The 27,502-nt window shown below is 45.9% G+C and overlaps 1 protein-coding gene and 1 long non-coding RNA gene across 2 annotated transcripts; one reads left to right on the plus strand and one right to left on the minus strand.

Moving 5' to 3' along the window:
- Nucleotides 1-2,459: 2,459 nt before the first annotated feature.
- rnpepl1 (arginyl aminopeptidase like 1) lies at nt 2,460-27,142 on the minus strand. The gene is made up of 11 exons (XM_049575598.1): nt 25,271-27,142; nt 24,335-24,475; nt 20,595-20,746; nt 20,394-20,510; nt 20,078-20,313; nt 19,880-19,993; nt 19,627-19,739; nt 6,391-6,499; nt 6,039-6,266; nt 3,758-3,900; nt 2,460-3,677 (listed from the first exon to the last, which is right to left on the minus strand). Exons 1-11 carry the CDS (start codon nt 25,757-25,759, stop codon nt 3,381-3,383), a joined length of 2,139 nt encoding a protein of 712 aa, XP_049431555.1. The 5' UTR covers nt 25,760-27,142; the 3' UTR covers nt 2,460-3,380.
- On the plus strand, nt 21,314-23,102 carry LOC125888325 (uncharacterized). Its single transcript, XR_007449326.1, has 4 exons — nt 21,314-21,339; nt 21,470-21,499; nt 22,610-22,779; nt 23,060-23,102. It is a non-coding gene; the product is annotated as an uncharacterized LOC125888325 (long non-coding RNA).
- Nucleotides 27,143-27,502: the final 360 nt, after the last annotated feature.

The raw sequence follows: 27,502 nt of genomic DNA on the forward strand, positions 1-27,502 counted from the left end.
AGAAGTCCACAGGACGCGAGCTCCTCCGCCGCCACGCCTGTAACAACAACAACAACAACAACAACAATAATAATAATAATAATATTTATAATTAATAATTAAAGATTTCACATGTTGTATTTGTTGTATAAAATATCGTATTTAAATATAAAAATAACAATATAATAATAAAACAATAATATATAGTTTTTACCTCATGTTGCTGTTTATTTTTACTCCATATTATTTATTTATTTTATTTTGTTTGTTTGAACTTTAATGATCATTTGTCTTTGTTTTCACACAGTGGATTGTGTGTGTTTGTTTATTTGTTTGTTTGTATGAGAGGTGACATATAAATAAGGTTGAGTTGTTTATATTGTGTTTTACACTGCAGCATTACCAGAGGTGGGTAGTAACTAGTTACATTTACTCAGTTACATTTACTTGAGTAACTTTTTGGATAAATTGTACTTTTCAGAGTAGTTTTGATGCAAAATACTTTTTACTTTTACTTGAGTTATTTTGTTTTAAAGCAACAATACTCTTGAGTACAATATTTGGCTACTCTACCCACCTCTGAGCATTACACACTATAGTGACTCTACTCAAAGACGAAGTCACTGAGAGACTGAGTGAGCGAGCATCGCACTGCTGACTTGCCACAAATGACAAAGCCATTTCCAAGTTTTCCGACTGTATCCAGATTAATTTCCAACAGCGAACAAACAGACAAGCTAAGACGGTCAAATATCCAGGTTTTAGTTTGTTCAGTCAACAAAAATGACGCTCTCCCTGCTCACCTCCTCTCCATTCACTCAATCACTGCTCCCTGACCACACCCACGTGACATGCGTGAAAGGTGTCAAGCTGGAAGCTGATGTCCTGCTGACGTCAGCACAAACACAAACACCAATATCTCAGCATATAGTACCTACATACACGTTTTTCATTCATTCATTCAGCTTCTAACCACTTCATCCTCTTGAGGGTCGCGGGGGGGGTGGAGCCTATCCCAGCTGACACTGGGTGAGAGGCAGGGTTCACCCTGGACAGGTCACCAGACTATCACAGGGCTGACACATAGAGACAGACAACCATTCACACTCACATTCACACCTACGGACAATTTAGAGTCACCAATTAACCTGCATGTCTTTGGACTGTGGGAGGAAGCTGGAGCACCTGGAGGAAACCCACGCTGACACAGGGAGAACATGTCAGAGCACCTGGAGGAAACCCACACTGACACGGGGAGAACATGCAAACTCCACACAGAAGGGCTCCCACGCCCGGGATCAAACCGGCAACCCTCTTGCTGTGAGGCGAGAGAGCTAACCACCACACCACCGTGCCGCCCACATACACGTTTTGATGTGTATATTTATATATTTATAAACACTCAGCTCATCATACATATTTTACAAACCAGCGTTACACTGCAGCGTGATGCACATTTAATTTGTATTTTCACAATCTTCATAATTTATATTTTTAATTTCTACTTCTCGAATTCTCTCTGCTTTAGTTCAGAGCGACAGAACCCAACCACATGCTTTGGAAGGTTACGTTTTCCTTACCATTTAAAATAAACATTTTCTGAATTTTTCACACATTACAGCAATGCATTTTTTAAAATTCTTTTTCAAAAAGTGACTTTTTTTTTAATTTAAAATCTTTAAAAAAAAGTGCCATTCAAACCTGGCTGCACATTTTCTGAAAAACTTTTTCCTTAAAAATTTTCAGGGGAAAAAAAAAAACAAAACAAAACAAAAAAATCACATTTTATTTTATTTGTTTTTAAAGGAAAAGTCTTCTAAACATGTTTTCCTTAAACATTTTCATCAATTTTGTTAAACTTTTTCCCTTTATAATTTTTTTTTTTTACAGTTTTTGTCAAACTTTGAAATGTAATTGTTTTTTTGTTTTGTTTTTTAATAAAATTTCGTCCGTTTGTTTGGAACGTGCTTTCAAAAAATTTAATTAAAAAATACTTTTTTTTTTACAGAACTTCTTAACAGCATTCTTCATATTTTACAGATGGACGTTGAGTTTTAGTTTTGTCAGTGCTTCCTGTCTCTTTATTTAAAGTTGTAGAACGTGGTTCTGGTTTTATTTTGGAAGTTATGGACCATTTCCTGTGTGATCAATAAAGTTATTATTCTAATAACAACAATAATTATTATTATTGAGAGTAAATGAAGAGTAATAAAAGCCAGAGTCATGTTTTACATGTGTTCACAGTTTTCTATTAGCAGCAACCGCTTTTATTTTGAAAGCGTCACACTTCCTCCAGGACATTCCAGAACCTGCTGACGACTTTATCATAAAAATATCAATTATGTTTCTTTCTTGGCGTCTTCATCAAATAAAATCAGAGAAAGTTTTAAAACTTAAATTTAAAATAATTTGTTTTTTTACTGTGAAATACAAAAACTGATCTTTAAAAATAAAAATCTTAAATAAACAAAAGAACAATCTGTAGTTTCAAGTGTTTTTTAATTTGTGGTCAAACACATTACAAAGAGGCGTTCACTGACGGCTGGGAGTCAACGTGTTTCAAATCTATAAATAAAATATTGGTATTTATTAAATATTGATCAGGGTCAATCCAGTGATCACCTCCTGCTACTCCTCAATGTTTTCACAATAAAAGTCTTTTTATTGCTCCTGAAGGTAAAAACCATTTTAAAGGGACAAAGATGAACCGGAGCTGAACGTTTCCAGCGGCAGTGAACGCAGCATTAAGGCCACTCAGGTGAAGTCTGCTGGTTTTAGATTTACTGCTGAGTCATGTGACGTGATGCGTCAGCGTTGAGCCCCGAGTGCTGGTCTGCAGGCGTCAGTCAGGGTCAGGAGGTAGAGTTACTAAAGGGTTAGACGGAGCAGCTACACCTGGTTCTGCTGGTTCTACACAACGACAGTGAACGCATCGTCCCTCTACCTGAGACACAGGTGGACACAGACTGTTTCTCACAACAATGATGATAATGATGATGATGATGATGATGATGATGATGAAGGTGTTCTGGGGCCTCGTTTCTGTCAGACTGTGAGACGACAGGAAAACACACATAACCATGACACAGACGACCCGTCTCCGGGCAGACGTCCGATGGGAGGACCCGTCTCTGGACTGGTGGTCTAAGTTTGACGATGAACTTTTAAGTCTAATCTGAGTCTCCTCTGTATTTTTTTTTTAAAAACACAGTCACATGATCATCAGGGAGTCATGACCTTTGACCTATATGCTCTGTGGAGTGAACTTCCTGTCATTTGGACTTCATCACAGTGTTCAAACTTTCAGCGTCTGTAGTTTAAATTCAGCCGGAGCAGTCGCCCTTAACAACAGCTGACATCATAAGCCTGTAGCGACCAACCAATCACAGGACAGGTGAACTTCACGCGGAGACGTTGACGTCCCGCAGAGCGATGGTGGTGGTTGTCCCGGCAGCAGCAGCAGTAGCAGCAGAGGAGGGGGTGTTTGCCGTGGCGGTGGGGGAGGCGGGTACGATGGACAGAGAGGGGCCGTTCTGGTTGATCGGGGCAGCGCTGCTCTGGAACAGGATCTGCTGTAACGTCCGTCTGAGGTTGGGATGAAGGCGGCGCTGGGTCTGGTTAAAAATCTCCACGGCAACACACTTCATCACCCCAGCAACCAGGTCATCGTACAGTGGCACCGTGTACATCCTGGACGTCTGCAGGGAGGACACAGACTGCTGGTGAGTTACAAGACTGCAGGAGAGCAGTAAAGGACTAAAAGGCTACCTTGACTCACATGTTTGTGGAGGAAGGCTCGGACTCGAGGCAGTTCTGGGTAGAACGAGTTCCTCACGACCATCTGCAGCCAGCGCACCTGAACCTCCGCGTTCAGTCCGTCAAACAGGGACGAGTAACAGGAAGACAGGCTGGACATCACATCTGGGACAGACACAGAGACACACAGAGACAAACAACAAGCTGAGACGCTGTTTATCAGGAAGAATTATCATCTTCTTATTTGAGGACGTTGGGACTTTATTATCATCTCGTTTGAGGACGTTGGGACTTTATTATCGTCTGGTTTGAGGACGTTGGGACTTTATTGTCATCTGGTTTGAGGACGTTGGGACTTTATTATCGTCTGGTTTGAGGACGTTGGGACTTTATTGTCGTCTGGTTTGAGGACGTTGGGACTTTATTGTCGTCTGGTTTGAGGACGTTGGGACTTTATTGTCATCTGGTTTGAGGACGTTGGGACTTTATTATCGTCTGGTTTGAGGACGTTGGGACTTTATTGTCGTCTGGTTTGAGGACGTTGGGACTTTATTGTCATCTGGTTTGAGGACGTTGGGACTTTATTATCGTCTCATTTGAGGACGTTGGGACTTTATTATCGTCTGGTTTGAGGACGTTGGGACTTTATTATCGTCTCATTTGAGGACGTTGGGACTTTATTGTCGTCTCGTTTGAGGACGTTGGGACTTTATTGTCGTCTCGTTTGAGGACGCTGGGACTTTATTGTCGTCTGGTTTGAGGACGCTGGGACTTTATTGTCGTCTGGTTTGAGGACGTTGGGACTTCATTATCGTCTGGTCTGAGGACGTTGGGACTTTATTATCGTCTGGTTTGAGGACGTTGGGACTTTATTGTCGTCTGGTTTGAGGACGTTGGGACTTTATTATCGTCTGGTTTGAGGACGTTGGGACTTTATTATCGTCTGGTCTGAGGACGTTGGGACTTTATTATCGTCTGGTTTGAGGACGTTGGGACTTTATTGTCGTCTGGTCTGAGGACGTTGGGACTTTATTGTCGTCTGGTTTGAGGACGTTGGGACTTTAGTATCGTCTCGTTTGAGGACGTTGGGACTTTATTATCGTCTGGTTTGAGGACGTTGGGACTTTATTGTCGTCTGGTTTGAGGACGCTGGGACTTTATTGTCGTCTCGTTTGAGGACGTTGGGACTTTATTGTCGTCTGGTTTGAGGACGTTGGGACTTTATTGTCGTCTGGTTTGAGGACGTTGGGACTTTATTATCGTCTGGTCTGAGGACGTTGGGACTTTATTATCGTCTGGTTTGAGGACGTTGGGACTTTATTATCGTCTGGTTTGAGGACGTTGGGACTTTATTATCGTCTGGTTTGAGGACGTTGGGACTTTATTGTCGTCTGGTTTGAGGACGTTGGGACTTTATTATCGTCTGGTCTGAGGACGTTGGGACTTTATTATCGTCTGGTTTGAGGACGTTGGGACTTTATTGTCGTCTGGTTTGAGGACGTTGGGACTTTATTATCGTCTGGTTTGAGGACGTTGGGACTTTATTATCGTCTGGTCTGAGGACGTTGGGACTTTATTATCGTCTGGTTTGAGGACGTTGGGACTTTATTGTCGTCTGGTCTGAGGACGTTGGGACTTTATTGTCATCTCGTTTGAGGACGTTGGGACTTTATTGTCATCTGGTCTGAGGACGTTGGGACTTTATTGTCATCTGGTCTGAGGACGTTGGGACTTTATTATCGTCTGGTCTGAGGACGTTGGGACTTTATTATCGTCTGGTTTGAGGACGTTGGGACTTTATTATCGTCTGGTCTGAGGACGTTGGGACTTTATTATCGTCTGGTTTGAGGACGTTGGGACTTTATTGTCGTCTGGTCTGAGGACGCTGGGACTTTATTATCGTCTCGTTTGAGGACGTTGGGACTTTATTGTCATCTGGTCTGAGGATGTTGGGACTTCATTATCGTCTGGTCTGAGGACGTTGGGACTTTATTGTCGTCTGGTCTGAGGACGTTGGGACTTTATTATCGTCTGGTCTGAGGACGTTGGGACTTTATTATCGTCTGGTTTGAGGACGTTGGGACTTTATTATCGTCTGGTTTGAGGACGTTGGGACTTTATTGTCATCTGGTCTGAGGACGTTGGGACTTTATTATCGTCTGGTCTGAGGACGTTGGGACTTTATTGTCGTCTGGTTTGAGGACACTGGGACTTGAGTGTTGTCTCGTTTGAGGACACTTGGACTTGATTATCGTCTTGTTTGAGGACACTGGGGTCCAGCATGCTGTTAGTATCAGTGGTACCTTGGGGCAGAGGGGACAGGTCCAGCATGTGGTCCAGGAACAGGACGATCTGGAAGGTGCTCCAGGAGGACAGGTCGAAGGGGGACAGGGTCTGCAGGTCCGGGGACTCGCCGCCCCTCCACAGGTCACACAGGTCGTGGACGGGCCGGGTCAGAGTGCCTCCTGCTGACAGGTCAGGCTCGTACAGAGGAGGACCACAGCCACTCAGCCAGCGCTCAAACTCCAGACCTGACCACACACACAGGAAGTGATGTCATTGCCTTACACCTGTCTACAGGTAAACTTCCTGTATTTATAGACGATGGTATTTCTTCCACCCCTACACGTCTCAGTCATGTCCGACCGTCCTCACCCTCTCTCTGGGAGACGGCAGCGTCCTGCAGCTCGGGGAAATAACCCAGGAAGTAGTCAATGAGGTCCTGAGCCACCACGCTTTTAAACTTAAACTCTGAGATGTAATCCTGAAAACAAACAACAACAACATGGATTCATCATGATGTGGATCAGTGGTATTCTCTGCTCACACAGTGTGGTGGCATTACGTCTGTTCACTTCCTGTTCCTTCTGCAGCAATCTGGAAATCCATCGGTGAAAAAAACAAAACAAAACAAAACTTTTTTATTGTCTCGTCTGAGGACGTTGGGAAAAACTTTTCTTCCTTTACCTCTGGTGGCACAGCCCAGAGTTTTTTGACTAACGGAAGTGCAGGGGCCTCGGCGATCGCTCACGCCCTTCACTTCCGGCGGTGCCCCCAGGGAAACGCTGTGTTGTTTACAAATACTTTGGGTAGAAAACCAGCAGAGTTTAGCTATATATCACATTTTTCACGTCACTGTATCACCGTTTAGACTAATGTGATGTTTGTTAAGTCTATAAACACAATGATTGAACAAACGTTACTATTTCTGTGTGCACATTTTGTAATAATAACATGGTTATCGTAGATTACCTGGGCTAACCGTTAGCTGTTAACGTTAGCCATTAGCGATGTCTGTAATAACCATAGACTGTATAAAAATAACGTAGTAACTCAATAAACGGTCCGTGAAAAAAAAAAAAAAAATTCCAGTGGATATCTTAGTTACAACATGATTGAGCTAGCAAAGCAGTTTTGTGTTGCTATGTGTGGTATTTATTCAGTTTTGAGAAATCACGATGTCTAGAAAGCATCAGCTGACAGGGACAGCTAACAGCAGCAGCAAAGCTAACATCAGGACGTCATCCGTTAAAAGCCTCCCGTTGTCGGATACGACATGAAACTACTCCAGTTAGCTCAATCATGTTGTAACTAAGACATCTGCTGGAAAAAATATTTTCTTCACGTTGACAAGACGGCGTTTTGGGTGGAGCGGTCACTATGGACGCGGAGCTTGCTGCTTCTGTAGGTACACATTTCCTGGGGACACCGGCATGTCTCGGCCACGCCCCCTCCATTGTGACTGGCTAATGCGCAGCATCGTTCAAACTTAAAGCCCCGCCCTCTCCCCCTTCCCCCCTCACTAGTCGTCTTTCACACAGGGCTGCCGACAGATTCTACAATGTAAATTGCAGAATCTGTCTTGAGAGATTACTTGTACAGTGACGTCACCTTCGACCTGAGTGACCACAGAGCCATTTCATCCTTCAGTTACTTCTCACAGTTAGATTTGGAATGTACGCTCCACAGTGCTTCCTGTTTGTTTTAGGATGAAGTGTTTTTAACACCTGCAACACCGAGGTTAGCCAGTCAGCTAAGATGGCTGCTAAAAACAAGAAAATCACATCAACTTTACAAGGAGGGCGTTCAGCTCTACTGAGCATCACCACTCGCTGTCACAAGACCGAGTTAGTCAAAAATTTTAAGATTTTTGGGAAAATCTTTAAAATGTAAAAAAGAGCCACAGTGACTAACGTTAGCTCTGGCAATCAGGCTAATGTCAGTGCTACACTGGGTGACTATCGTTAGCTAAGCTCTGGCAATCAGGCTAATCTTAGTGCTACACTTGGTGATCTTACGTTAGCTAAGCTCTGGCTATCAGGCTAATCTTAGTGCTACACTTGGTGATCTTACGTTAGCCAAGCCCTGGCAATCAGGCTAATGTCGGTGCTACAATGGGTGACTATTGTTAGCTAAGCTCTGGCAATCAGGCTAATGTCAGTGCTACACTGGGTGACTATTGTTAGCCAAGCCCTGGCAATCAGGCTAATGTCAGTGCTACACTGGGTGACTATTGTTAGCTAAGCTCTGGCAATCAGGCTAATGTCAGTGCTACACTGGGTGACTATTGTTAGCCAAGCCCTGGCAATCAGGCTAATGTCAGTGCTACACTGGGTGACTATTGTTAGCCAAGCCCTGGCAATCAGGCTAATGTCAGTGCTACACTGGGTGACTATCGTTAGCTAAGCTCTGGCAATCAGGCTAATGTCAGTGCTACACTGGGTGACTATTGTTAGCCAAGCCCTGGCAATCAGGCTAATGTCAGTGCTACACTGGGTGACTATCGTTAGCTAAGCTCTGGCAATCAGGCTAATGTCAGTGCTACACTGGGTGACTATCGTTAGCTAAGCTCTGGCAATCAGGCTAATGTCGGTGCTACACTGGGTGACTATTGTTAGCCAAGCCCTGGCAATCAGGCTAATGTCAGTGCTACACTGGGTGATCTTACGTTAGCTAAGCTCTGGCAATCAGGCTAATGTCGGTGCTAGGGATGGGCGTATTGATCCTGTGGTATCGATATATCGATACTCACACTATACTCAATTGGCATCAGTTTCCTTAAACACATATCAATATTCACTACCAAATAAGAATTGGGGGTGCATGCGTCACTTTCAACTGTTTGAGATAGCTTACTTCAGCGAATGTGCCGAGACACCTCTGTGCCTGGCGGAGTACTGAGCTGGCCCGTGTAATGTGACAAGGAAACTCGAGACATGAGTGTCAAGTGTGCGACTCAGCCGACACAGCCAGCATGAATGTGTGACAAACACACAAAAAATGAAGTGTGGCGTGGTGTTATTTTTCACCAGTTGCTAAAGTTACGGCAAGGTACCAAGTGTGTGACAATAAAGCTCTCCTCCTTTCTACGACTTTCTCGCTAATCTCTTAGCTGTTGTTTGCACGCTCTTAGCCTTGGTAGCTACATTAGCTTAGCCATGGCTTCTCCTTCTCCTGCCCTCTGTTGCCCGGTGTGTCAAATGTTCAGTTATGCCTCTGCCTCCTTTAGCGACAGTGGTAATTGTAACAAGTGTAGCTTATTTGCTGCGTTGGAGGCGAGGCTTAGTGAATTAGAAGCGCGGCTCCGCACCATGGAAAACCATTCAGCAGCTGCGGTAGTTAGCCAGCCCCCTGTAGCCGGTGCGGAGCCACATAGCCTAGCCTTAGCCTCTGCTAACTGTTCTCCGGTAACTCCCGTTCAGCCGGGAGGTTGGGTTACGGTTCGCCAGAAGCACAGCTCCAAGCCGAAGCCCACGGCTCACCACCAGCCTGTTCACGTTTCCAACCGCTCCCACTCAGCGACACACCCGCTGAGGATAAAACTCTGGTTATTGGCAGCTCTATTCTGAGAAACGTGAAGTTAGCAACACCAGCGGCCATAGTCAAATGTATCCCTGGGGCCAGAGCGGGTGACATTGAATCTAATTTAAAACTGCTGGCTAAAGCTAAACGTAGATTCAGTAAGATTGTTATTCACGTCGGCGGCAATGACACCCGGTTACGCCAATCGGATGTCACTAACATTAATATTGCTTGGTGTGTGAATACAAAAACGATGTCGGACTCTGTAGTTTTCTCTGGACCCCTCCCAAATCTGACCAGTGATGACATGTTTAGCCGCATGTCATCATTTAACCGCTGGCTGTCCAGGTGGTGTCCAGCAAACGATGTGGGTTTTGTTAATAATTGGCAAACTTTCTGGGGAAAACCTGGTCTTATTAGGAGAGACGGCATTCATCCCACTTTGGATGGAGCTGCTCTCATTTCTAGGAACCTGGCAAACTTTATTAGTAATTTAAATCCATGACAACACAGTGTTTAGACCTGGTAAGAGAGTTGAATTCCTAAACTCGTCTCTGAGCTTCTAGTTCAGTTACCCAGCCATAGTTTTAATAGTTTTATACAAACGGTGTCTGTCCCCCGACCGCCTAAATTATCTAAATCTAAAATTAAACAAAGAGGAGTTGTGCATAACAACCTCATAAAAATTAAAACCTCTTCTGTGACAGAAAGACAAAACAGGAGAATTAAATGCGGACTGTTAAATATCAGGTCTCTATCGTCTAAAGCAGTGTTAGTAAACGAATTAATATCAGATAATCATATTGATTTACTCAGTCTCACTGAAACCTGGCTGTCAAGATGAATATGTTAGTCTAAATGAGTCCACTCCTCCCAGTCATAATAATACCCACATTCCTCGAGGCAGCGGCCGAGGAGGGGGAGTTGCAGCCATTTTTAACTCTAGTCTGTTAATCAGCCCTAAACCTAAACTAGATTATAATTCATTTGAAAGCCTCGTTCTTAGTCTTTTACATCCGACCTGGAAAACCTCGCAGCCACTTTTATTTGTTATAGTGTACCGTGCTCCTGGCCCGTATTCTGAATTTTTATCTGAATTCTCAGAGTTTTTATCCAGTTTAGTTCTTAAATCAGATAAAGTTATTATTGTAGGCGATTTTAACATTCATGTCGACGTTGATAATGACTACCTGGCTACCGCATAAATCTCATTATTAGACACCATTGGCTTCAGTCAGGCTGTACATTAACCCAATCAATGTTTTAACCATAACATAGATCTAGTAATGACGAATGTAATTGAAATTGATAACCTAAAAGTCTTTCCACAGAATCCTCGCCATCGGATCATTATCTGATTACTTTTGATTTCTTTTACTCGATTACACGCCACTCAGCAACAGTTACTATACTAGATGTTTATCAGATAGTCGCAAAAACTTAAGGAAAAGATTACCGTCGTTAAATTCAATACCAATACCTTCAGTAACAGAGGTTTCCCGTGCCGACTTTAACCTCTCCCGAATTGATCATTTTGTTGATAGCACCGTAGGCTCGCTACGAACAACACTTGACTCTGTAGCTCCTCTTAAAAAGAAGTTAAAAAAGCAAAGAAAGTTCGCTCCTTGGTATAACTCTCAAACCCGTAAGTTAAAACAAATATCGCGAAAATTTGAAAGGAATTGGCGATTAACCAAACTGGAAGAATCTCGTTTAATCTGGACAGACAGTCTCAAAACTTATAAGAGGGGCCTCCAATGCCAGAGCAAACTATTACTCAGCTCTAATAGAAGACAATAAGAACAACCCCAGGTTTCTTTTCAGCACTGTAGCCAGGCTGACTGAGAGTCAGAGCTCTATTGAGCCTTGTATTCCCTTAGCCCTTAGCAGTAATGATTTTATGAGCTTTTTTAATGACAAAATTCTAACTATTAGAGGCAAAATTCATGACCTCCTGCCCTCAGATAGTACCTATCTAACCTCAAACACAGCTGTAAAATCTAATATATATTTAGATTGCTTCTCCCCAATTTCTCTTCAAGAATTGACTGCAGTGATTTCTTCATCTAAATCATGAACGTGTCTCTTAGACCCCATCCCAACTAGGCTACTTAAGGAGGTCTTACCTATAGTTAACACTCATATATTAGATATGATCAATATATCCTTATTAACAGGCTATGTACCACAGTCTTTTAAGGTAGCTGTAATTAAACCTCTACTAAAAAAGCCCACCCTGGATCCAGAGGTGTTAGCCAACTATAGACCAATATCTAATCTTCCCTTTATGTCAAAGATCCTTGAGAAAGTAGTCGCAGACCAGCTGTGTGATTTTCTCCAGGATAATAATTTATTTGAGGAATTTCAGTCAGGATTTAGAGTGCATCATAGCACTGAGACAGCTCTAGTTAAAATTACAAATGACCTTCTGATTGCTTCAGACAAAGGACTCGTCTCTGTACTTGTTTTATTAGATCTTAGTGCGGCGTTTGACACAATTGACCATCAAATTCTACTGCAGAGACTGGATCACTTAATTGGCTTAAAAGGTTCAGCACTAAGCTGGTTTAAATCTTATTTATCTGATCGTTTTCAATTTGTTGACGTTCGCAATGAACCATCCTTACGTACTAAAGTTTGTTTTGGAGTTCCGCAAGGTTCCAATCCTGTTTACTCTATATATGCTTCCGTTAGGTAACATCATTAGAAATCACTCTATAAATTTCCATTGTTATGCGGATGATACTCAGTTGTATTTATCAATGAAGCCAGAAGAAAGCAATCAATTAACTAAACTCCATAATTGCCTTAAAGACATAAAAACTTGATGAGCACCAATTTCCTGATGTTAAATTCAGACAAAACTGAAGTTATTGTTCTTGGCCCCAAACAACTCAGAGACTCTTTATCTGATGACATAGTTTCTCTAGATGGCATTGCTCTGGCCCCTGCCACTACCGTAAGAAACCTCGAGTAACATTTGATCAAGATTTGTCTTTAATTCTCATTTAAAGCAAACCTCACGGACTGCATTTTTTCATCTGCGTAATATTGCGAAAATTAGGCCTATCCTGACCGAAAAGATGCAGAAAAATTGGTCCACGCTTTGTTACCTCAAGGCTGGATTATTGTAACACTCTATTATCAGGTAGCTCTAGTAAGTCCTTAAAAACTCTCCAGCTAATTCAGAATGCAGCAGCACGTGTACTAACAGGAACTAAGAAACGAGATCATATTTCTCCTGTTTTAGCTTCTCTGCACTGGCTCCCTGTAAAATCCAGAATTGAATTTAAAATCCTACTGTTAACTTATAAAGCTCTAAATGGTCAAGCTCCATCATATCTTAGAGAGCTCATAGTGCCATATTATCCCACCAGAACACTGCGCTCTGAGAACGCAGGGTTACTCGTGGTCCCTAAAGTCTCCAAAAGTAGATCAGGAGCCAGAGCCTTTAGCTATCAGGCTCCTCTCCTGTGGAATCATCTTCCTGTTACGGTCCGGGAGGCAGACACCGTCTCCACATTTAAGACTAGACTTAAGACTTTCCTCTTTGATAAAGCTTATAGTTAGGGCTGGCTCAGGCTTGTCCTGTACCAGCCCTTAGTTAGGCTGACTTAGGCCTAGTCTGCCGGAGGACCCCTCTATAATACACCGGGCCCCTTCTCTCCTTCTCTCTCTCTCTCTCTCGTATCCTATTACTGCATCTAGCTAACCCGGCCATTCTGGATGTCACTAACTCGGCTTCTTCTCCGGAGCCTTTGTGCTCCACTGTCTCTCAGATTAACTCATATCACAGCGGTGCCTGGACAGCGTGACGTGTGTGGTTGTGCTGCTGCCGTGGTCCCGCCAGATGCCTCCTGCTGCTGCTGCCATCATTAGTCATTAGTCATACTTCTACTGTTATTATACACATATGATTATTGTCACACATGTATACTGCCAGGTATTAATACATACTTTCAACATATTGTACCGCAGTAACCAGAACTATAACTATAATATTATTACTTCCATTAATGTTGTTGTAAGATACTGTCATTACCTGCATCTCTCTCTCTCTCTCTCTCTCTCTCTCTCTCTCTGTCTCTCTCTCTCTCTCTCTCTCTCTGTGTCATATGGATTACTGTTAATTTATCATGTTGATCTGTTCTGTACGACATCTATTGCTCGTCTGTCCGTCCTGGAAGAGGGATCCCTCCTCAGTTGCTCTTCCTGAGGTTTCTACCGTTTTTTTTCCCCCGTTAAAGGGGTTTTTTTGGGGAGTTTTTCCTTATCCGCTGTGAGGGTCTTAAGGACAGAGGGATGTCGTATGCTGTAAAGCCCTGTGAGGCAAATTGTGATTTGTGATATTGGGCTTTATAAATAAAATTGATTGATTGATTGATTGATAAAGTTGCACACAGCAGCAACACGAGTAATTTATTCCAACATGTGAAGAGCACACATCCAGAGAGCCACAGTGGGCTTGAGCTCCAGTTTCCTGCACCACCCGCTGTGCGGCCACAGACCCTGCTGCAGAGTTTGCACAAAGCAAAGTGTATCCAGGTCCAGACAGCACTGTGACGTCTGCCAGTGTCGTGATACAGACGATGCTTGTGTTGTATCTGTTCCTGAATCCTTTAATATTATGATCACAATCTGATTTTAACACGATACACTTCATAAAGATGAATTTACTGAAGTTAAACATTTCTGGCTCGGAGCAATAAAAAAGATAAGAAAATATGAGACACACAATTTTGGGGATTTTTCATCTTTGCGTGACAGTTTTTTTTTTTGTTGAAAAGAAAATTTTAAAATTGTGATGTTTGGTTTTTATCTGCAAAATGTTTTCTTACATCTGGAAAACATGATTTTCATATTTCATTAATTATAATACTGTTTACAACATCACAAACTATAAAAAATAATTGCAGCTTCTTGTGATTCAGACGCTTAGCCATAATGTGATTTGGATTATTTCACAATTAATTGTAAAGTCCATTATCTAATGGAATCCTTAACATCTTATATAGCCAATAAAATTCATCTTCCCTGTTGTGATGTGAAACCTTGATCCTTTTCAGGAGGATCAAGGTTTACGTCATTTCATGAAGGTGGTGGACCCTCGATACCACATCCCTGGTTGGAAATCCATGATGAGGGCTGAAATTCCAAAACGACTCGGTACAATTAGCAAGCAGTCTGGATTTAACAAGCGATATGTGGACTGCAAGAACCACTGAAGCTTATTTGACTCTGTCAGGACATTTTATTGACAAGGGCTGGCAGAGGCTGTCTGCAATCTTGGAACAATCCATGTAGCTGTGCAGCACACACAATATATGTGAACTGTGATGAGTGGGGCATCAGCAGTAAGGCTCATGCAGTCATTACGGACAATGGAGCCAATTTCAGCTGGAAAAGGGTGGATTGCCCACTCCAGGTCGGGGGGGAGGTCCTGCCTCAGGTGGAGGAGTTTAAGTATCTCGGGATCTTGTTCACAGTGAGGGTAGGATGGAGCGGGAGATTGACAGGCGGATTGGGGCAGCGTCAGCAGTGATGCGGACGCTTAACTGGTCCATTGTGGTGAAAAGGGAGCTTAGCCAAAAAGCGAAGCTCTCGATTTACCAGTCGATCTACGTTCCAACCCTCACCTATGGTCACGAGCTCTGGGTAGTGACCGAAAGAACGAGATCACGAGTACAAGCGGCTGAAATGAGTTTCCTCCACAGGGTGGCTGGGCTCAGCCTTAGGGATAGGGTGAGGAGCTCGGACATCCGGGAGGGACTCGGAGTAGAGCTGCTGCTCCTCCACATCGAGAGGAGCCAGTTGAGGTGGTTCGGGCATCTGGTAAGGATGCCTTCCGGACGCCTCCCTTGGGAGGTGTTTCGGGCATGTCCAACCGGGAGGAGACCTCGGGGCCGCCCCAGGACACGCTGGAGGGATTACATCACCCGGCTGGCCTGGGAACGCCTCGGGGTTCCCGCGGAAGAGCTGACGGAGGTGGCTGGGGAGAGGACTGTCTGGGCTTCTCTGCTGAGGCTGCTGCCCCCGCGACCCGGACCCGGATAAGCGGAGGACGACGAGACAAGACGAGATGGGAGCCAATATGGTCTCTGCTGTGTGTAAAACTTGCTAGAAACATATTCCTTGTTTTTCTCACACACTCCACCTCATTGTGAAGGACTCCATGAAGGCAGACACAAGTCTTGAGTCCATCGTGGAGAAATGCAGTGCTGTTTGGTTCTTCCACCACAGCACCAGAGCAACTGACGAACTAAGAGAAGTACAAAGTCAGATGCACCTGCCACAGCACTGACTAACCCAAGCAGTGGATACTTGATGGAACTCAGTGTTGTACGTGCTTGACAGACGTATGAGCAACAACAAGCCGTCAACAGCACTTTGTCTCTTGGGAGAAACAACATGTGCCTAAATGATGCAGAATGGTCCCACATTAGCCAGGCCACTGAAGGCCTCGGGCCTTCTGAAGAGGCCACTAAGGAGGTTTCAGCAGAGCAGTATGTAGGCCTGTCGCCATATGCCATAAGTCGGTTAATTGCACAGTAAATTAAAAGGGATTAATTGCCATATTCATGCGTGTTTGTTTTCCTGGTCTCTCTCCACCAAAGAGACTGGACGACAAGAACGTTCACTTCCGTGCATCATCTGGCAGCCAGGTGAGTTGGTTCATTAGCGTAATGAACGGAGGGAAAGCTCTTGTCATCAAGTGTCTTTGTCTCTGTGGGGGAGGCGGGGCTATGGGCTACACACACACACACACACACACACACACACACACACACACACACACACGGTGCAATCTTCGTGAGGGTGAGACGAGGTGGAGGAGAAAACAGAGTTGAGCGTCAGAGAAAGACAGGGAACTTGTCCCTAACCCAAACACCACCGCCCCTGTGTGGGAGTGTTTTGGATTTAAACCAAGTGACAGAGGGGAGCCCAGTAATTAGGACGAGCCGGTGTGCCGGGTTTGTTCTAAAACCACCTCAACAAAAAGAGCGAATACGACCAACTTAACTGCACACCTGAGAGTGAGAGACTGACAGTCTGTTTCTTGTTTTTATTTATTTATTTAGATATTTTTACGTTATTCCGGATATTTAAATTTTCTTCTTTGCATTCCTAAATTGCATCGACTGACTCTATGAGAAGAGCCTTGTCAGTGACACAAGGGTCACCTGCTGCAAACACTGAGAGGAGTGTTCAATGTCCAAGGGAGGGTCATGGCAGGAGTTTGACAGTCGGGTTAATGCTTTTCAGAACGATCGCACAGCAAACACAGACGCATATATTAAAATGCGCAGATACATAGAAGAAAAGTGATCTCAAGAGGTGAGGACTCTTTGATTTGGTGGGAAGAAAAATGAAAGCACATTGACACTGCTGAGCAAAGTGGCAAAAAGATACCTTGGAACTGATGCAACCTGTGTTCCAGCAGAGAGGCTGAGAGGAAGGAGCAACAGTCACCCAGAGGCTTAAAGCTGAAAATGTTAATATGATACTTTTCCTGAACACCAATCTAAAACTGGAGTACAATGTTAAGACACACCTCCTGAGTGGTTTTCTACTGACTCTGTTGTCACATGTTGTGCTCTCTGTTGCTTCAGTGAAAGGCTGCAGTGTGACACATGTTAACTTCAACATATAGGTTTTCAAACCATAACATTGTTATAATGCAACGTAAAGGAGCAATGCCAATAGAGTGTGCCAGGGCTGACGTCAAAACCCGGAAGTTTAGCTTCGCGCTGGTTCCCGGAAGAGAAAGCGAATGTGATTTTTGCATTGCATTTTGGATTACGTCAGAAAATAAGCTCTGTGGCTAACACAAGTTTATGATACTTACAGGTTTTGTTCAGCGAGATAATCTTCACATATGAACACCTTTCATACCGCATTTGAAGCTTAAATGACGAAGTAAAAAGCTAACGTTAGGCTTTAACGGACTACATGACTACTCCACGGTCACATGACTCTTGACGTCACCGCCACTAAGCTTTCAACTGATTTCGGCCGCTTTATTTTAAAAACATTGTATAATGGGGAAATCGGACTGTTGAAGCTAAATAAGAAGCTGTAATGGCGGACTGCCAGCACTCTCGCCTGTTCGGGGGTGATGACGTTTAATGTCCCCGACAGGGTTTGTAGTCGTATTGAGCAACTTGTTAGCAACTGCCTTTTTTACGACACGTAAAAGCTTCAAAATAGTAGTAGTAGGGTATTTACTGACGTGTCTTATGTCGTAGAACAAAACCTGAAACTCGCTTAAGCTTTTGTTAACCACAGACCTTATTTGAGGCATTTTACCAAAATCCCATTCAAAAAACGTTTTGACTTTTAGACGAGAGAACCGGAAGTGCTAAAAGCGCTAACCGAGTTCCGGGTTTACTGGCACACTCTATAATTTGCCAAGATAGGAGAAGATGCACTGAACTAGGCCTGTCACCAGAACAAATGTTGCTAGGCGAATAATTGCGTCAGAAATTATTGTGATAAGCAATAATATTGCGTAATATTGTGCTTTTAAGACCATTTTTATTATTGTTGTAATTTTGCTGTTTTTAGACCATTTTTTGAACGTATATAACGATAATAAAGGCATAATGATGCAGGTACACCCTTTTAAAGAGAAATAAACATTTATTTAAGACGAATATTTAAGAATACAAAAAAGACAATTTAAATATCTGAAATAATACGTAAAAATATCTAAATAAATAAATAAAAACAAGAAACAGACTGTCAGTCTCTCACTCTCAGGTGTGCAGTTAAGTTGGTCGTATTCGCTCTTTTTGTTGAGGTGGTTTTTGAACAAACCCGGCACACCGGCTCGTCCTAATTACTGGGCTGCCCTCTGTCACTTGGTTTAAATCCAAAACACTCCCACACAGGGGCGGTGGTGTTTGGGTTAGGGACAAGTTCCCTGTCTTTCTCTGACGCTCAACTCTGTTTTCTCCTCCACCTCGTCTCCCCCTCACGAAGATTGCACCGTGTGTGTGTGTGTGTGTGTGTGTGTGTGTGTGTGTGTGTGTGTGTGTGTGTGTAGCCCATAGCCCCGCCTCCCCCACAGAGACAAAGACACTTGATGACAAGAGCTTTCTCTCTGTTCATTACGCTAATGAACCAACTCACCTGGCTGCCAGATGATGCACGGAAGTGAACGCTCTTGTCGTCCAGTCTCTTTGGTGGAGAGAGACAAGGAAAACAAACACGCATGAATATGGCAATTAATCCCTTTTAATTTACCGTGCAATTAACCGACTTATGGCATATCGCCACAGGCCTACACTGAACCAGAAACTTCTGGATCTATATCTGTGAAATTAGGGGTATCCTCTGCAAATCCATGGATGAGATGGAACTTCTGAAGTCAGACCTCAGATGGACTTGAACATATTGTTATAACAACAGCATAAATGTATTGTACAGGTCTGCGGTGTACAGGTCTGCTGTGTCATTGTGTTATTCCTGTATTTAATTTTGCAAAGACACAGATTGTCTCTTGTTTCTGCTCTTTGTTGCTTCAGTGAAAGGTTGCAGTGTGACACACGTGTTAACTCCAACAGGTTTTCAAACCTTAACATTGTTATGATGCATGAGTTTTTTTAGTTAGCACCCACATTACATCTGACTAATTGTTACAGACCTGAAATTGGAATTTTTGGTCAAAATGCCAACTTCTGAATAATGTTGCATTAATATTCAAACTGAGCAGATAATGTACCAAGATCACTGCTTTTGCTTTATTTGAGAAATAAGAAAAGTTTTTGTTCATATTTATTTATTTTACTTTTTGTTTTATTATGTATTGCACATAAAATGCACATAATACATCTGTTGTAAAAGGCCAGTATTTGTCATGTGATTTAAGTGTAATAATATTTTGACTGAAAAACATTTGCTAATAAGAAATGATCAGCATCGATGGAATTGCAAGAAAAAGTATCGTATCGAATCCTAAAAGTGTGGCATCACCCGGCCATCATCGGTGCAACACTGGGTGTCGACGTCAGCCACACTGAGACGACAGTGTGTGTGTGTGCGTGCGTGCGTGTGTGTGTGTGTGTGTGTGTGTGTGTGTGTGCTGACCCTGAGGAAGCAGTCGAAGCGTCTGACATCTCCACAGAGCTGCGACAGGTACGCCACAAAACAGAAACCTTTCTCGTAGGTGAAGAGATTCATCAGAGAGCTGGGGTTCACACCTGAGAGGACACGGAGGACAACAGGGACGCTGAGTGTCTTTATTTACATGTCTGAGATACGGTGTGGGGACCCAAGCAGTCTGACACACTACTGAGACGTTCTCAACAAACACTCTTTGAATGTTCAGTGTGCTTGTTACCTGGCTCAAACTTGACCTGCAGTTTGCTCACGGGGTTGTTGTCTCCGAGGAGACGCAGCTGTCTGTGGAGGGCGTCCAACCGCACGGCAGTTTCCAAACAGGTGAACGCCTCACCTGAGGACGAGGGGGAGGAGTTAGTTAGTTAGTTAGTCGTAGCAGCAGTGAAAGCAGCAGCAGTAGTGGTTGTAGGACTCCTACCATAGGCCTCAGTAGTGATCCGGCGCTGGGCGTACGTGGCCAACCCCTCACTCAGCCACATCTCCTCCCAGGTGGCGTTGGTGACGGCGTTGCCGAACCAGCCGTGCGCAATCTCATGGACGACGTCAATCAACAGGAACTCGCTGCTCTCCAGGATGGAGGCGATGATGAAGGTGAGGCAGGGGTTCTCCATGGCAACGATGGGGAAGGAGGGGGGGAGGAACACAATGTCACACCTGAGGAGCGGCGCACAGCGGTTATTACTCACATGGTTTCAATCATGTCGCTGTGACACCTGTCGGGACTCTTGGCTCACCTGCCCCACAGGTATGGTCCAAACAGCTCCTCAGCCACACCCAGCCAGCGCTCCACACTGCCGCCGAGCTTCTTCACCGCACACGACAACAGACATGGCTCCGCCCACACACGACTCCTTGAAGACAGAGGTGCTTTCAGTCAAGAAAACTACGACAGGAAACAAACAAATAAAAACAACACGTCAGTGATCAGGACTCACCGCGGGCCGACATCGACGTGCTGCAGCTCGCCAGCCACCAATGCCACCAGGTAGGACGGGACAGGAAACTCCATGGAGAACTGAAAGACTCGGTCCTGTTTGGAGTAGGAACTACGAGACGCACTCATCAGGACCGTCACTCCGTCTGGAACCTGAAGAAGGAGGAGAAGGAAGAGAAGAAGAAGAAGAAGAAGAAGAAGAAGAAGGAGAACAAGGAGGAGGACAAGAACGAGAATAAGGATAAGAAGAAGAAGGAGAATAAGGATAAGGAGAAGAACAAGAATGAGGAGGAGGAGGAGGAGGAGGAGAACAAGAAGAAGCCATAATGTGTCCAGGTGTGTTGTGGTGTGTACAAGTGTGTCCAGGTGTGTCGTGGTGTGTCCAGATGTGTTGTGGTGTGTCCAGGTGTGTCGTGGTGTGTCCAGGTGTGTCGTGGTGTGTCCAGGTGTGTCCAGGTGTGTCATAGTGTGACCAGGTGTGTCGTGGTGTATCGTGGTGTGTGGTGGTGTATCGTGGTGTGTCGTGGTGTGTCGTGGTGTGTCGTGGTGTGTCTAGGTGTGTCCAGCTGTGTCCAGCTGTGTCGTGGTGTGTATAGGTGTGTCGTGGTGTGTCCAGGTGTGTCCAGCTGTGTCGTGGTGTGTCCAGGTGTGTCGTGGTGTATCGTGGTGTGTCCAGGTGTGTCGTGGTGTGTCCAGGTGTGTCGTGGTGTGTCGTGGTGTGTCCAGGTGTGTCCAGGTGTGTCGTGGTGTGTCCAGGTGTGTCCAGGTGTGTCGTGGTGTGTCGTGGTGTGTCCAGGTGTGTCGTGGTGTGTCCAGGTGTGTCGTGGTGTGTCGTGGTGTGTCCAGGTGTGTCGTGGTGTGTCCAGGTGTGTCCAGGTGTGTCCAGGTGTGTCGTGGTGTGTCCAGGTGTGTCGAAGTGTATCGTGGTGTGTCATGGTGTATCCAGCTGTGTCCAGGTGTGTCGTGGTGTGTCCAGGTGTGTCCAGGTGTGTCGAAGTGTATCGTGGTGTGTCCAGGTGTGTTGTGGTGTGTCCAGGTGTGTTGTGGTGTGTCGTGGTGTGTCCAGGTGTGTTGTGGTGTGTCGTGGTGTGTCCAGGTGTGTTGTGGTGTGTCGTGGTGTGTCCAGGTGTGTTGTGGTGTGTCGTGGTGTGTCCAGGTGTGTTGTGGTGTGTCGTGGTGTGTCGTGGTGCGTCCAGCTGTGTCCAGGTGTGTCGTGGTGTGTCCAGGTGTGTCGTGGTGCGTCCAGCTGTGTCCAGCTGTGTCCAGGTGTGTCGTAGTGTGTCCAGGTGTGTCGTGGTGTGTTGTGGTGTATCCAGGTGTGTCCAGGTGTGTTGTGGTGTGTCCAGGTGTGTCGTGGTGTGTCCAGGTGTCTCCAGGTGTGTCATGGTGTGTCATGGTGTGTCATGGTATGTCGTGGTGTATCGTGGTGTGTCGTGGTGTGTCCAGGTGTGTCCAGGTGTGTCGTAGTGTATCGTGGTGTGTCGTGGTGTGTCCAGGTGTGTCCAGGTGTGTCGTGGTGTGTCCAGGTGTGTCGTAGTGTGTCCAGGTGTGTCATAGTGTGTCCAGGTGTGTCCAGGTGTGTCGTGGTGTGTCGTGGTGTGTCCAGGTGTGTCGTGGTGTATCCAGGTGTGTCCAGGTGTGTCGTGGTGTATCCAGGTGTGTCCAGGTGTGTCGTGGTGTGTCCAGGTGTGTTGTGGTGCATCCAGGTGTGTCGTGGTGTGTCCAGGTGTGTCATGGTGTATCGTGGTGTGTCGTGGTGTATCGTGGTGTGTCGTGGTGTGTCCAGGTGTGTCCAGGTGTGTCGTAGTGTATCGTGGTGTGTCCAGGTGTGTCGTGGTGTGTCGTGGTGTGTCCAGGTGTGTCGTGGTGTGTTGTGGTGTGTCCAGGTGTGTCCAGGTGTGTCGTGGTGTATCGTGGTGTGTCCAGGTGTGTCGTGGTGTGTCGTGGTGCGTCCAGGTGTGTCGTGGTGTGTTGTGGTGTGTCCAGGTGTGTCCAGGTGTTTCGTAGTGTGTCCAGGTGTGTCGTGGTGTGTCGTGGTGTGTCCAGGTGTGTCGTGGTGTGTCGTGGTGTGTCCAGGTGTGTCCAGGTGTGTCGTGGTCTGTTCAGGTGTGTCGTGGTGTATCGTGGTGTGTCCAGGTGTGTCCAGGTTTGTCGTGGTCTGTCCAGGTGTGTCCAGGTGTGTCGTGGTGTGTCGTGGTGTGTCGTGGTGTGTCCAGGTGTGTCGTGGTGTGTCCAGGTGTGTCGTGGTGTGTTGTGGTGTGTCCAGGTGTGTCCAGGTGTGTCGTGGTGTATCGTGGTGTGTCCAGGTGTGTCCAGGTGTTTCGTAGTGTGTCCAGGTGTGTCGTGGTGTGTTGTGGTGTGTCCAGGTGTGTCCAGGTGTGTCCAGGTGTGTCGTGGTGTGTCCAGGTGTGTCCAGGTGTGTCGTGGTCTGTCCAGGTGTGTCCAGGTGTTTCGTAGTGTGTCCAGGTGTGTCCAGGTGTTTCGTAGTGTGTCCAGGTGTGTCGTGGTGTATCATGGTGTGTCCAGGTGTGTTGTGGTGTGTCCAGGTGTGTCGTGGTGTGTCCAGGTGTGTTGTGGTGTGTCCAGGTGTGTCCAGGTGTGTCCAGGTGTGTTGTGGTGTGTCCAGGTGTGTCGTGGTGTGTCCAGGTGTGTCGTGGTGTGTGTCCAGGTGTGTTGTGGTGTGTCCAGGTGTGTCGTGGTGTGTCCAGGTGTGTTGTGGTGTGTCCAGGTGTGTCCAGGTGTGTCGTGGTGTGTCCAGGTGTGTTGTGGTGTGTCCAGGTGTGTCCAGGTGTGTCGTGGTGTGTCCAGGTGTGTCGTGGTGTGTCCAGGTGTGTTGTGGTGTGTTGTGGTGTGTCCAGGTGTGTCGTGGTGTGTCCAGGTGTGTTGTGGTGTGTCGTGGTGTGTCCAGGTGTGTCGTGGTGTGTCCAGGTGTGTTGTGGTGTGTCCAGGTGTGTCGTGGTGTGTCCAGGTGTGTTGTGGTGTGTCCAGGTGTGTCCAGGTGTGTTGTGGTGTGTCCAGGTGTGTCGTGGTGTGTCCAGGTGTGTTGTGGTGTGTCCAGGTGTGTCGAGGTGTGTCGTGGTGTGTCCAGGTGTGTCGTAGTGTGTCCAGGTGTGTCCAGGTGTGTCCAGGTGTGTTGTGGTGTGTCCAGGTGTGTCCAGGTGTGTCCAGGTGTGTCGTAGTGTGTCCAGGTGTGTCCAGGTGTGTCCAGGTGTGTTGTGGTGTGTCCAGGTGTGTCGTGGTGTGTCCAGGTGTGTCGTGGTGTGTCCAGGTGTGTTGTGGTGTGTCCAGGTGTGTCGTGGTGTGTCCAGGTGTGTTGTGGTGTGTCCAGGTGTGTCCAGGTGTGTCGTGGTGTGTCCAGGTGTGTCGTGGTGTGTCCAGGTGTGTCCAGGTGTGTCGTGGTGTGTCCAGGTGTGTCGTGGTGTGTCCAGGTGTGTCGTGGTGTGTTGTGGTGTGTCCAGGTGTGTCGTGGTGTGTCCAGGTGTGTTGTGGTGTGTCGTGGTGTGTCCAGGTGTGTCGTGGTGTGTCCAGGTGTGTTGTGGTGTGTCCAGGTGTGTCGTGGTGTGTCCAGGTGTGTCGTGGTGTGTCCAGGTGTGTTGTGGTGTGTCCAGGTGTGTCGAGGTGTGTCGTGGTGTGTCCAGGTGTGTCGTAGTGTGTCCAGGTGTGTCCAGGTGTGTCATAGTGTGTCCAGGTGTGTCCAGGTGTGTCGTGGTGTGTCAGAGGTCATGAGAGGTGGGGACTCACCCTGACGGTTGCGGTGTACGTGCTCTTGACAGCAGGTGTGTCGAAGCAGGGGAAGAAGGAGCGGTTACAAACTGAGTGTCCCTGAGTGAAGACCAGAGGACGAGACTGTCCACAGGTCAGCTCCGAGTCCAGCCACCAGATCTGCACACACACACACACACACACACACACACACACACACACACACACACCAGTATCAGTGTGTTGACAGATCACCGATCAGTATTGATCCAGAACCTTCCTATTGGTTTTATTACATGAATCATGATCCAGAAATACGCAGAGCCTTTCACAGTGAATGACTGATGACATCATGACTGATGACATCATGACTGATCATGACAGCGTCTGAATGTCATATAACAGTTTTACAGTGTGATGAGCTCTGAGTTTAAAGGTGTTTCATCGACACCCTCAGGAGGTTTAATTCATCCATTCATCAATTAACACATTAATCATTATTATTATGGTCTTTATTTTAATCACTGAATTCTTTTACTGCATCGTCACATGATCAGCACCTCATTCATTGTCATTATTATTACTATTAATATATATATTTATATATTTTCCCTCATAAATTATATTTGTCTTTTTTATCTATTTATTATTATTATTATTATTATTATTATTATTATTATTATTATTATTTCAGTTGTTGTTGTAGTGTTTAAAATGATGTTAGTTAGTTCTCAGTCCAGCTTTATAATTTAACTAATTTAGCTGTATTTCTTTATAATCTAATGTCATCATTTTATTCTTGTTTTATCTTTTTAACCTGAAGTTTTAACTTTCAGTTGTTTTTCACTCAGTTTTAATATTTTTATTATTTTAATATTTGCTCCTGATTCTCTGTGACGCTGTTCTGACCTGAACATGCTGACTGATCAGGTAACTCAGTGGTACTAGTGAGACGTGCTGTGGTTGCATCCTTACCGCCGGTCCGTCCGTGGTGCTGTAGCGGACTGTGATCTGGATCAGCCGGCCCGGCTTCACGGCGGCTGACGGCAGGCTGATGTTCAACGAGGAGCCGTAGTCTGTGAACGGGTCCACGCGGTAGGTGAGGGACAGCGGCTCCTCCTGTCCGGCCCCGGGGACCTTACAGTCTATGGAGTGGATGAGGAGGGAGGAGTGGGAGTCCAGGACCAGGGTGTGGACCCCCGGCTGGACCGGGACCAGGTCCAGAACCAGCCAGCCGCTCATCTCCTTCACGGCAAAGTTGAGCCGCAGGTCCAGGTGGAGGTGTCGCAGCTGGAAGCAGCGGAAGTTAGACGCCGAGGCCACGTCCACCAGGGGGCACCGGGGGGTCCCGGGCCCCGGACCTGCCGAGGGCCGGCCGGAGTCCCCGACGCAGCGGGCCCCGGAGACCGGAGGGGATTTACGGCAGCAGCACAGAGAGGTGGGAGTCTGGTGGAGCTCCGCCATCACGAGCTGAACCTGCGACTGAACTCCGCTCAGACATCCAAGACCAGCAAGACCACCGACTGTCTGCACCAGTATGACCAGTACGACTACATCTACTCCCAGTTCAGACCTGAGACAGCCCTCTGTGTCAGCCAAAAACCCATTCAGCCAAAAACTCACAAAACCAGGAGGAAGGACACTTGGGTCAGGACCACCTGTCTCTGGACACCCAGTAAACCCAGTTCAATACTGGTTTCCGCTCAGGACTGAACTCACCCTGACCTGTGACTGTGTGGACCAGAACACATTCAGAACCTCATTAAAGAAAAGCCTGATTTAACTCAGACACTTGATCCAGAACTGGGTTTAAACTCGAGACTACCTGCCTCTGCCTCCCAGTAGACCCAGTACACCACACCTCTATACTCCAGTTCTGCACCTGGTCAGTTCACCAGCCTGGTTTTATCTCAGGAGCTGATTTAAACTCAGTTTAACTGAAGTGAATCATCTGTGTGAACCAGGCCAGAACACATTCAGAACCTCATTAAAGAAAAGCCTGATTTAAGTCAGACACTAAACAGACACCAGTGAGGACACTTGGACCAACAGCACTTTAAACCCGGGACCAGCTGTCTCTGCACTCCCAGTAAACCCAGTATACCACACCTGTATAACCCAGTTCACCCCGGTCTGTCTGTTTTTACTAAGCTGACGACACTTAGCCGAAATTAAACCAAACTCAGTCCAAATTTAACCCGGGTTTGACCCGCACCCTGTGTGGTGTAGACCAGGCCAGACTCCATTCAAAAACGGACCGATTTAAGAGTCGGGGCGAAGTGAAGCAGCTGAAGGACACTTGAAGCACCGACACGAGTCAACGCGCTGAGAGGCTGATGTTGAGTCAAAGAGCACCTGAGGCCACTTTAGCCGCGGCTAGCTGCTGACGAGATTAGCACCTTTAGCTCACACACACTTCACCACACCAGCTTTACACAACAGGCACTTTGAGATCAGCGGCAGCATTAACTAGTTTAACTAGTTTAACTAACCTGGTTAGCTCAGCAGGCTAATTAGCACAGAGTCTAATTAGCATTAGCACCAGAGACGCGTCATGTGTGGTCAGACAAACACACACACTTCATGTAACATCCATCAGACACACACCGGCTCCTCCGCTGAACTCAGCCCCGGCTCCCTGCTCTCTGTCCCGGGCACTGGATCCAGCTGGTCCCGGAGGGCTGGACGTTAGCTGCCGGGTCTGCTGCTGGTGTGTGTCGGTGTAATGGAGGAGGAGGAGGAGGAGGAGGAGGAGGTGAAGGAGGAGACTGCAATGAGACAAAGACACAGGAGACAGCAGAGGACAGACAGACAGACGGACAGACGGAGGAGACTCTGCTCCGGACAAAACAGGAAGTCACTACAGCAGGAAAAAGTTTGTAGAGGCCGGAGGGGGGCGCTGTGGAGCCAATTACACCTCCAGGTCAAAGGTCACCATCATCACTCATTCATCTCATTCATTCACACAGAAAACTATTGAAAGAACATAAACATGACAGGAGAGAGGCGACAGATGACACCTCCAGGTCAAAGGTCACATCTGGTTTCATCTCACTACTAAATCATTTACTATACTAAATAATAAAAAACTAAATATTCAATATGGGTAGTTTTTATTATTTTATTATCCTGTTTATTTTTATTTGCTTTTTATTCTATGTAATATTTTATTCAATTTTATTTAAAAAATATATATTTTATTTCCTT

Source organism: Epinephelus fuscoguttatus, linkage group LG5 (assembly GCF_011397635.1).
Source record: "Epinephelus fuscoguttatus linkage group LG5, E.fuscoguttatus.final_Chr_v1".
Classification (NCBI taxonomy): Eukaryota; Metazoa; Chordata; class Actinopteri; order Perciformes; family Serranidae; genus Epinephelus; species Epinephelus fuscoguttatus.

Bases quoted from the DNA above. Each gene is read 5' to 3' on its own strand.
- rnpepl1 (XM_049575598.1), bottom strand. From the start codon at position 25,759: ATGGCGGAGCTCCACCAGACTCCCACCTCTCTGTGCTGCTGCCGTAAA. The intron at 20,747-24,334 runs GTGAGTCCCCAC...CTCCTTCTTCAG, and splicing joins CGTACACCGCAACCGTCAGG to GTTCCAGACGGAGTGACGGT. The intron at 3,678-3,757 runs GTGAGTCAAGGT...TCCTCCCTGCAG, and splicing joins GAGCCTTCCTCCACAAACAT to ACGTCCAGGATGTACACGGT.